The sequence below is a fragment of the Netta rufina genome, assembly GCF_964035555.1.
Source record: "Netta rufina genome assembly, chromosome: Z".
Taxonomy (NCBI): Eukaryota; Metazoa; Chordata; class Aves; order Anseriformes; family Anatidae; genus Netta; species Netta rufina.
Genome location: NC_140126.1, coordinates 44,186,188 through 44,198,345, shown reverse-complemented (window position 1 = coordinate 44,198,345; position 12,158 = coordinate 44,186,188). Strand labels below are relative to the sequence as shown.

At 35.7% G+C, this 12,158-nt stretch overlaps 1 protein-coding gene across 1 annotated transcript; it reads left to right on the top strand.

Moving 5' to 3' along the window:
• Positions 1 to 6,078: 6,078 nt before the first annotated feature.
• On the top strand, positions 6,079 to 6,678 carry DIRAS2 (DIRAS family GTPase 2; the record flags this gene model as incomplete). Its single annotated transcript, XM_084304646.1, has 1 exon — positions 6,079 to 6,678. The coding sequence occupies one exon, from the start codon at positions 6,079 to 6,081 to the stop codon at positions 6,676 to 6,678; it is 600 nt and encodes a 199-aa protein (XP_084160772.1).
• Between the last annotated feature and the right edge of the window lie 5,480 nt (positions 6,679 to 12,158).

Sequence of the window (12,158 nt, the reverse complement as noted above, 5' to 3'; positions counted from 1 at the left end):
AGAAACCCCAGAGAAATCTTTGGTCAGTTGGATTAAAGGTTTCTGGCACTGCATAAATACCTTAAGCAAAATGTAGTCAATTGCTATCTGACATTTTTGCATTTCAATTTCAATTTGTATGGAAGAAGCTATGGTCCAAAATGCCCACCTGTAATTTTGTCTTGTGAAGGTATCTAAAAAGTTGCAAAAAGTATGGATAAGTAACATTTAACCTGTATTTATTTATTTAATCTAATATTCACCAACCTCCAGATAGTAGCTGTTAACAGAGACTGTATCAGAGACTGAAATTCAAATGCAAGGAATTCATCAATGTATAAATATACTGAAATTTTGACATGGTAAAGCCAACTCAGGAAGCATTTTTGCTCTGAATGCATCAAATAATTTTAATTACCCTTATTAGTACCGTTAATCCATGCATGGACAGATTATGTAGATGTGACTTGGCCAGCTGTCCTCCGATTTTACATAAATATCATGTTAAAAGATGAGATGTTTTCAACAGATATTTATCTGTGACCAAGGCTTTTCTCAAATATCACTGACACAGGCATTAACAGTATGAAAATATTATTCTCTGCTAACAAAGATAGCAAGAACAACACCTGCATAAAAGCTAGAGCTGACATAAATTAAGTGTTACAACATTCCTGCAGAGAAGAAATCACAGTTTACATTAGCTGATCATCAAGAAGCAGGCTTTCAGAGAACATTTTGTTCAGCATAAGAATAAAAAAGTGCTTTCCACACACGTTAGAACCTTATGTTTTGAAGCTGCTTTGTCTTCAAACATGTCATAATTTCTATTGAGAAGAAAAGAACAAAGCAAAGCAAGCAAAGAAAAGGAAGGGAAAGAATAAAAGAGTCTAGTTGTAATAGATGGAAATACCAGAAGTAGAAAAATCCCCATTCTTTATGTCTATATTTATGTCTGTGTTCATTGGCAAATATATTGAAAGTATTCCCACAGAAATGCCTTTTTACAGACAAGTAAAAATTGTGTGGAAACCCTCTGTATATAGTGCGTAAGTTTTTTCCATCTTCAACATGATGAAACAGCCACCATCCTTGCAACCACACTGAAGTTTATCTTATTCCTGCATTTTCTATTATTCTTCACCTTGCACCATGTATCTTTGTATAGTAGTGTCATGACTAGATAGTCAGATGGTTTGCTATTTTATATCAATGTAAGATTTTAAACTAAATGTATTGCTCATACTTAACTGGATTTTCTTCTGAACAATGAGAATGCAAACAAAGACATGTCCTTAGGCTTAATAAATTATTTATTTGATTAATTAATAATCAGTGACTACCATCAGATGATTTAACGTTAGGAAAAAGAGGTTTTAAAAATTAATACATAGTGTCTAACAATAGCTGTATTGCATATCAGACAGACTTCTCAGGAGGATGCAATAAAAGCTCAAGAACTGGATCACCTAAGACAAAATTAAAGCCTCTGACTCCAGGTAATAAATGTAGTATCAGTTCTTGTTTGTTTGTGTTCGTTTGTTTTCATAAAATGAATGCCAGCCTAAAACATACCATCTAGCCTAACAATTTCATAGAAATTTGCAACATGTGACATTTCATGGAATTCTGACAATGCAACATGGTTAAAATCTTTTACAACAAAACCAAAACTGTGGCTGGAGAATGAACACTTTTTTTCTTACCTGCTTACAAAGGAGAAAGGTTTTACTAGCACCATAAACCTACACAATATTCTAATCTACAATATTCTCTACTCTAAACCCAAATATTTGATGTGTAGGAATTTAGCCCTCCTATTTATTATTTTTTTTCTGTGAAAGGGAATTAATACATTATTAATGGCTCAAATACAAACATAACAGGCATATCATAAATATAATGGATAGACAAGTGAGATTAAAAAAAAAACAACAAAAACTATTTAGAGGCAGAAGATAACTATGAAGATACAGTGACTAAATACAGGATTGGCAGCACTGATTCAGTAGATGATAGCATACCCACATATAATTAGTCACCCAAAGAATATCAAGAGTTTAAATTATTGAGTGCGTAATCTGTAATGCGAGGTACCTTCAAACATTTAAATGCACATTTTTTATATTTTTTATCTAATTAGCTGGTCAGTTTTATATCCAAAAGACTCAGTCCCTAAACTGTATCTTACTCTCATAAAGATTTGGTTCTTTTACCTGGCATGTCAGAAACAGCTAGTAAAAGAATGCATTCCAGTGCAGCTAGTAAAGGTCTATAGCTCAGCCTGAACTGGAGGCAGACCTTGTCCCATTCAACAGCCCACTGAGATAAGCAGCTGAGTCTTCGTGCTAGCAGAATAACTGAAGACAACAGAGCTAAGTCAGCAAAGGTACATGGAGATGCAGTAACTTTCTGAACTCTGCAAATGACCAATTAAAACAGGAAGGGTATGAATACATGTGATGAAAAGTGTTTTGTCTTCTTAAGTGAGGATAGTTTCATTAAACCTGACTCTTTAGTGGATGCTAAATTTGATTATGAAATTTGTACACATAGCAAAAGCAGCGAGTCTATTAGACACAAACTCATGGATAAGTCAGTTGTTTAGTGTAAAAAACAACTGCTGCTTTGTATATGCAAAATATGAAATGGTCAGGTTTGCGAAGTATGGATAAGGGAAAAAGATATTGTGCATCTGAAAATTGAAACTTTTTTCAACTTCATTTTTTTAATACCCACATTGGTGAAAAAGAATTGGTGAAACAATGTGGACTTTACTTTGTCTTGTTGTGTGTTTTAATCAATGTACTTCAAGATGAAAAAAAGTCAATACCCTAATAGGGCAGTATAAAACACATTAATAAATGCACTACCAGGTGCAAGTGCACTGCAGTCACACAGGAAGAATTTCACTGCAGGAGAATCTCTGACCAGAGATACACAAGAGATACAACTACATAGTCATAATTATCCATGGAAGCCTTTCTGCTGTGCTATTAAAATGCCTTCTATGCTGTTTGCTCCAAGCTCCTGAACAGGACAAAAAAATATTAATCTTTATTTGTTATGTTGGTATAAATGATGGACTTTAGGATTAACAGACCTGTATGTGGGACAGACTAACTCTTTGCAATGGCCCAGGTTGAGGGCTGCCCAAAAGGTGGGGAGCCGCTCTGCAGCAAAACGCCCTGGGACCATAGTAGGCAGCAGGCTAAGCATGGGCCATCAGTGTCTATTGTCTAATATGAACTTTTCTTCTGCAATTTAGACCTTTTAATCCCTTTAATTCTGTTTCATCTGTCTGTCTGTCTATCTATCTATCTAATTTTCTGCACTACAGGTACACACTCTCCCTCTTTGCAACAACTTATTATGTATTTGAATACTGTTACCATGTCATTTCAGGTTCCCTTAGAAGCTTTTCAAATGCTTAATACTTTATGCCATAAATGTCACATTTCAATTTGTTCTAACTTTTGGGCAAATCGTATTTGGCCAGCTTTCTTGGAGATTTCTGAGTATACTTAAAGCAAGCAGTTTAATACAAAAGGAATACACAAGGCAGCTTCTTTTTAATTTTAATTTTAATTTTTACTCACAATGCTTCACTGTTTTTTACATTCAAATGCTTTTTTTTTCTTCTTTTTTTTTTTTTTTTTTTTCTTTTTTTTTTCCTCCTCATTATCCTATTGTTTCTAGGCTACGTATTATCTAATTGTGCAACACTTAAGCTGCTTCAGAGGTGAAGTAGCCATGCTTTTCTCTCTTGCCTTCTTGCTCATAGAAATTAACTTGTAATTCTCATGGTAGCTTATTCTCTGCAGACACCTACAACTCTAAGCTCTACAACTTTTCTCAGTTTGCCTGTTTGCAACTGTCTTATGCATAGGTTTATTCCCAGTGGAATGGGTTCCTGCTAGCTTCCTCATCTCTTATTTCTTGCTACCTACTTTGATTTTGTTTGTTTTCTCAACAGCATGAGATGTTTGCACAATTTTCTTGTTCCTCAGAGGGTTTTCCTCTTATATAAACATTTACACTGGAGTTTTCTGTGACTATTCAATTCCTTGAATTCTACTGGCAAAGAGAAACAATTTTGCTTCAGTGCCTCAGGATAAACACCCTTATTTATCAGTCTTTCCTTCCTATATTTAAACAGGTCTCCGAGAGTGACAGTGACTGCAGCATAGAGAGATGGAAGGGGGTGAAGCTGCCTTCTGCCTGAAGCTAGGCTGGGTAGGCAGAGCTGTGACAGCTCTGCGTTATGCCTCAGGATCAGCATCCCCAGTTGCACTGGTTATTCCGCCTACAGTGTGGCAGATGAGGAAATACAATTCCTTCATCCAACACATTATGTAAAGACAGATGTTTTCAGCTTACTCAGACATAAGAATTAGGAAAGACTAGGGATGCCCTGGACATGAAGGATAACAAAATCAGGGTATGCTTGAACAGCAAAATGAAAACATTAGTGCAGCATGGGCAGGCACAATTTTAATCTAACTGGCACAGGCAGCAATAGCATTGAAGACGGAGAAATACAGAATTCAGTGTCGGCTGGAAACTGGGGAAAGGCCATTGGGGCTCTACTCACATTCGTACCTCTACAACATTACTGCTATTCTCCCCATGCTGCACAGATAAATGGTAACCTAAAATTCTGCTCCACAACACAACCTCTCTTTCAGCTGTAGTGAAGAAATAGCTTGAAGGCTTTCCTGACTCAGTAAGGAAGCCCTGTGGGTTGTTCTGGATCAGCTGCTACCTAGGCAACATTGCAACAGGCAACTTCAACCACCACTGGGGCACTTGGACAAGAGACTGGTATTTCACTTACAATATTCCCTCTTAAATCATCCCAATTTCCTCAGAACAAATAAGTGTGTACCACATTTTGCAGTTTGTCCCATGTATTTATATTACACTTTATCTTTCTTTGGCCTGAAAAGCAAGTATATCCTAGACTCTCTTCACCTCCTAGGGTTCAGTTGTTTAGTGTTCATTTACTTAAATCTCACTAAACAAAAATGAGACTTGTACATGCTGTGTACCTAATGAGCTGCTACTGATAGGAGGACCAATTCATCTTCATTTTTATTTCAATGTATTCAAAAACAACCATAGCTTTCAATCCTGTGAGAGCTTCTGTGAGAGCTCTACCATTTTTATTATTTAATAATGATGACAATATTTGTGGTCACAATGTTTACAGATACTTTTTGTCAAATGTCACTAACTTCAGAGATCAGAGTGACAGCTAACATATGAATTTGCCAAGCCTGGCAATATGGACCACTTAAAAATGTTGTGAAGATGCCTGCACAACCTTTTGGATAAGTATAGCATATCTCCAATCAAATATCATCTGCTGTGAAATAAGCATTAGAATGAAAAGTCAAACTGAACATAAACTATCTAGGTTTATCAAGTTGTACTCTTTGTCCTGAAATGAAAGTGGAAAAATGTACAAAACTGGGCTACACACTCTCTAAGAGTTAGAAACAAAGTGAATCTGGTGCTATTGCTGAATAATCTTCAAATATTTTTAACATGCCATGAATGCATGTTGTCTAGTGGCACTGCAGATAAATTCCCTAACTATGAAGAGATAAGATATTTAGAGTAATTGACTTTTGTACATGTGTCTTCCACAGTTTTAATGATGATTTGAAGACACTTTGTTTAGAGACAAAGGAGTAGCTCAGTTTATATAATTTATCAGGCCCTGGCCTTGCCAAAATATCAGTTCCTGGATGTAGCTTTTTTATTCTAGTGATGTTAGTCCAGTAAGAATAATACTTAGAATCACAATGTTCATTTCAAATAAGTCATGAAGTGATGAAGACGATCTTTTGTTACCATTCCAGGCTGGCCTGCAAGTCCTAAAGCTACTACTGAAATAAATAATTCTATGACCCACTGCAAGTCTTCTTAACTATTGCAGATTATGTCATCACTTCCACCACATTCATTTCTCTTCTGGGAAAAGATAAGTATAACCCCTGAATTTACCTGCATTAATGTCATTGTTGTTCTTCTTCTTTTTATTTTCTTTCCTAGATTTTTCTCTCTAGCTGAGCAACAGGCACACCAAGAAACATGCCAGAGCAAAGCAATGATTACAGGGTTGTTGTGTTTGGGGCAGGAGGAGTTGGCAAAAGTTCTCTGGTCTTGAGATTTGTGAAAGGTACTTTCAGAGAGAGCTACATCCCTACCATAGAAGACACCTATCGGCAGGTGATCAGCTGTGATAAAAGTATATGCACTTTGCAGATAACTGACACTACTGGAAGCCATCAATTTCCAGCCATGCAACGTCTTTCTATTTCTAAGGGGCACGCTTTCATTTTGGTTTACTCTATCACCAGCAGACAGTCTTTGGAGGAACTCAAACCAATCTATGAACAAATATGTCAGATTAAGGGAGATGTAGAAAGCATTCCCATAATGCTGGTGGGGAACAAAAATGACGAGAATCAAAATCGAGAAGTGGACAGCAGCGAAGGAGAAGCCATGGCCAAGAAGTGGAAGTGTGCCTTCATGGAGACCTCTGCCAAGCTGAACCACAATGTGAAGGAGTTATTCCAAGAGCTGTTAAACCTGGAGAAACGCAGGACTGTGAGTTTACAAATTGATGGCAAAAAAAGTAAGCAACAGAAAAGGAAAGAGAAGCTGAAAGGCAAATGCGTGGTCATGTGATATTGCACTGCCAGGAGTAATGCTGTCTCACCTGCCTGATATTACCTACAGACAGCAAACAACTATACAAGACCTTATTGATTGGTATCTGTTTTGAAAGAAATATTTGTTATTTGAAAAAAATGAGTTATTGTGGTTACTATAAAAAGGTCAAAAATTATGTGTTCTAGATATCAGCGAAAAAAAAGATCAGGAACTGGGAAAAAAAAAAAAAAAAAAAAAAAAGATTGGCTAGGATACCTAATTTAATAATTTACACAAGAAAATTCATGTTTAGCATACTGTGGAAGATTTGGGAAGTCAGCATCATAACATCATTTATATTTGCACGTAACTGCACTGGAAGGCAATGTATAATGCTAAAAGAAAAACCAATGTCAACAAAGAAGCCTAGGACATACAACTGCATGTTGGATGAAGTTATCTTTTAAGAGTGCTGTGGACAAATGGTTCTGTGCAATTTTCAGTACTGACTGCTGGGGCAGTGTGCGTAAAGTAATCTCAGATCTGTCAAATAAACTAATTCTCACTAAAGGAGCTAGCACAGTTAGAAGGAATGGAGATTTTCTCTACCACCCCCAGCATGAGATGTCTTTCTTGTATGGCACAAAGTTTGAACTGGAAGATGAGGAAAAGCCAGAAATGGAGATCATCTTTTCTGCACCTATCACTCCAGGAATGACGTGTACTTTTGACCCCATGATATTTCAGAAGAACAGATGTTTGCCATTGGAGAATGTCAGATCATAAAAACTGTGTGTACATACAAACAGTGTACTTTCCACGGAGGACTGGCTGCGGAGTTCCGTACAAAACCTCTATGGAAAAGACTCAGTTTAAGAACTGCTGATGGATGAATGAACAGATAGTGTGATCTGCAAACGGACTGGAAGTTTGTTGAACTTGTTGATGCTGTTGGAGAGAGGTCAGTGTAGTACAGAAAGGTTTCATTCAGATTACCATATTAGTTGAGTAAAACTTCTTTCCATCACTGTATTCCAGTTAAAATGGTTTTGCATTCATACATTGCTAGGTTTATTGCCTTTATAATGCCTAAAGGGTTTTATATTCACTGTTTAAACACACAATTTGAACTGCTGTGACTATTTATATAGCCAAATCCTACATCTCTTGTTAGGACCCACAAGAGTCTCTAACAGAAGACTTGCTGGGTAAGTACTACAGGATTTGGCATATTAAGAGTTACAATCAGTACTGTGTTACAGAGCAATACAAGGCTCAGAATAGAAATAATAATAATAATAATAAAAAAAAAACTGGTTTGAACCACTCTGTCAGGGGAAACTGTTATTCTCAAAATCTTCTAAAGGGGATAAATGCTAAAAATGTGAGCTTTTCTGGATTTTTCTTAAAACTTTTTTTTTTTTTAAATATATGAATGAATAAAGTATATATCCAACTCATAACAAAGATCATCAAAGATAAAAGAAGCACATACTTTTTTTTTTTTTAAAGACACATCAAAATTGTATAAGCTACAGTTTGCACATTAAGAACTGCTTTGAAATAATAAAACCAATATCATATTTTAGGGAAACTTTTACATCAAAACCATACTATGAGAAAATGCCATCAAGTATTATTATTAGTAGTATGCATGCTGTTGCATTATAAATGTCTTCTAATAGATGTTCAAATGCAGTATTAAGAATTGTTACCTTGTTGCTCTTAAAGCTATTGCTTGTTTACCTTCTACCTTTCCAAACAAAAGTGCAGATATTTCATAGGTAGTGTGATAGTATATGTCTTCGAGCAAAATCTGCTGTTAGCACTATCGAGAAAGGAGCACAATTTATGTCATTCACTCAGAAGAAGTCCTGGCAGCATTAACATCAAGTGTAAAACTCCTACTGATTTTAAAGAAGAAAAAGGTTTGGTGTTTATGGTGCTAGAAAACTGGAGAGAGCAGGAAAAAAAGCTAAGACTCTTCCTTAGCAATAATTTCCTGACTCTTAAGCATTGTTTTTTCTCCATAAATCTCAAAACGCTTTACACAAAAGATAGCATCATTACCTTAACTTTGCAGGTGGTGAAACTGAGGCACAAAGAGAGAAAGCAACTGCACAAGGGTACCCATCAGGTTAGTGACAGACCAAGGTAGAAAAACAGATCTCCCCAGTCCCCATCCAGTGCTCTGTCTGCCTTTGGTCAGACTGACTCTTCAGACTCTTACATACTTCCTAAAACATATAAAGAAGCCTGGTATAGTTTACACAGCTAAGTGCGTCTTTTCTTTCTCAGTGTGTCAATAAGTCAAACCGTATTTCCAGATCAGGGATGCAAAACATTCAAAAGCACTATGTTTAGTATGACTTTTCTACATTTTTATACATTTACTCTGTTTGTAAGCAAATGGTTCAAGATACTTATCTTTACAGCACTGGATTCCACTAACAGAACTGCAAAATCCAAAGCAGGACTACACTTGGGGAACAATGAGTCATATACTGAGGTCAGCAGGACAGGGATGTCCCACTGATGCTAACAGGCTGGTGCCAAAAGGTCATTATGCATAGTGCACTTCTAGGAGACCAGCATGGAATTACAATAGAAACCAAAACAAAGAAGGCCATATAGAGAAATCATCCTTTTAGAATTATTATTTCAGCTGAAAGAATTATTTGCATGGTGAAGAATCTTGTGGTAGTACAGAGTAGGGGATCAGAATTAGACCAAAAAGGTTATGATGGCAAGGACATTATGGGCTGAAATTTGGCCCCTGGCTTTTGTTGAATGTGCCTCATAGAAAGAAAAGAGTAATTATGTGTCAAAGCTGGAAATTAAACAAGTAGCTGCCAAATGTTAGTCTTAAGAACCATTTCCTTTAATTCCCAGTTCATTCCTCTCCTGCTACATAATGAGCCATGAATTATTTCATGGACTTGCATGTATCAAAGCAAGGCCGGTACAGAAGCAATATTACTCATGGACCACAGATTCAAAACAGAACATATTTTATACCCTTGCATTGTCATTCTGGTTTATACTACTAGTTTATGCATATCTTACATATATGTCAGCTGTTTTAAAACATTTGTTTTGCTATTACTTATCCTTTTAATACAGGAAAAAATACAAAGAAAATACACAGCTTTATTACATTTTGTGTTTTCTTTGGGGATGTGATATTAGTCTAATAAACTCTTTAAAGTGTATGGAAAAAATATGACATATTTAACATATAAAATCTACAGTGAACTTTAGCACTCAAACATATAGAGAAAATGACTCTTTACAACGCATGACTTTTGTATGTATATCGTATGTATTAAGTTATATAGATATCACAAAAAATGTGTCATTGCGATTTCGTTAGCAAATATTTTATTCAAAAATTGGATATTAAGTCATTTGTGCCTACAAGTTTCTATGTTTCCTGTGGTGTTCCAAACATACAAAATAAAGTTTTAAATGGAGACTTGTTTTGGCAAAAAGCCTTGTTGGTGCCTGCATTGTGTTTATTTCCTAAATATATTAAGCATATCGTTTTTAATAGTGGAGAAGGCGATTCCCTAGATCAAAACAGATTCAGACATGAGGCAGTGTCCTAAAATCTGTGACTATACAAACAGATTTCTGGAAAGACCTCAGAGGGGTGAAAGAGTTTGTCCTATTTAACATTTTCCTTTATTAGAGTGAGACAAACACCTACACTTTCAAAACAAATTACATTCTTCATAAAACACAGGTTATCAGTAGATGTATATTTTATCTATCAAAAGCAAAATATTTTTGGAAGCAAGTCGGTATTCTATTATTTAGTTTTAAATAATGACAGATATGAACTTAGTGCTTGTGCAAAAGTTGAAACTTATTGTACAGATCCTGCTATTCCTCCTCTTCCCTACCAAATGCCTGATGTTTTCACAAAATTTCCTACTATGGTATATTATTGCACCTGAAAAAAAATTAAAATATAATAATTTAACACATTTTGTAATTCAGAAGTTTTTCCTTAAATTATTATTTTCTGTAAGTATTCCTTAATTTTTTTCTCCTCAGAGGGAGGGATCAAAAAGCAAGCATGAATACTTAGGTACTTTGGTGAGCATTTGAAATGCTGAAATATTGAGTATTGAGTGCAAATTTCATATAACTGTGAAGTAATGTGAAATAGCAGTACACAAAGCTTTTCATTTTTTGAAAACAGTGCCCCTATATTTATATTCCTTATAAGGAATTCCTTATAATTCCTCTGATCCTGTTTTTTGTTTGTTTGTTAGCTTGTTTTTCTTCTAATACAGCCTAATTTACTATGCATTGTCCTGATTCTGACACAACCTGTCCTGGAATAGTGGATTTGCAGTCCAGAGGTTTGCACAACATAGTAATTATTTTATTTTCCATCTGTAATTGTCCATGTATTTGTCCACATAAACACTACAAGCATTGCAAAACTTGCTTGTCTCTTTTTTTTTTTTTTTCCTTTGGTTACAACTCTTGTTTCCCAGTGAAAGATATATTCCTAGTTAGCATATGTCCTCATTCAAAGTTATGAATACAACTTAAGTCACATGTAGTTCACTGGCGTATTAGCTATGTCCCACTCACCTTCTATGCATGTTTTCTAATTAATCCAAATGTTTATTTTATTTAGTCAATGGTACCTAAAGTCCAACCCCACTAAAGCTGGAATGAGAGCGCAGAAATTTAGCACCTTTGAAAGCATGGACCTGGGTACCTCTTTGGAAGGACACAGACTCCACTCTAATTTAATCAGAGTAATACAAGGTTTATAGAAAACATTAAGCCTCATCTGTTTCACGTAGTTTTCTTTGGTTGAGTGCTGCTTTTTATAATGAGTCATAGTGGACCTATTGAGAAGTCATAATGGAACCAAAGCACAGAGGAGCATTTATTGTTCAATCAGATGTACTTATACCTCATTTAGATATTAAGAAATGGCCTAAAATGAATCCTACATGTGCAGTTTTATCCTGATGCCCTGAAAGCTGCGGATGATAGTGTCTGTCACGTGGAAGCTGCCATTGTATTTTTATTACTTTCAGTAGAAAAAGCAGGAAATAAAGCAGCAGGTGTTTTTCCCCAAGAAGTTTATGGCAAATCATTTTTTTTTTCAATGTGTAAGAGGACAAAAATAATTTTCATTCATTTTTAGACAGAGATCTGGAGAGCACCAAGGTGCCAATCACTCTAATCCATACTTACTTTACAGAGGCTTTTGCTCAGTGATATTGTAAAGATCCTTCATCTTCAGTTCTTCCCTTCCTTATTTGGTACAGTTCCTGCTGCTGGTCAGTGTGGTCCTTAAAACATACAGATCATGGACCTACTTAATAACTTAGTCAAGGTCAGACAGTCTTAAAATAACAATACAATGGCACTGTATTGTTCGGCATATGAATTTAATTCTAGATTTTACCTGTGGGAATTACTGTGGCCCACCTGTCCACTGCACAACTGAATCACTGTAATAAATAGTTCGGAGGAATATAATT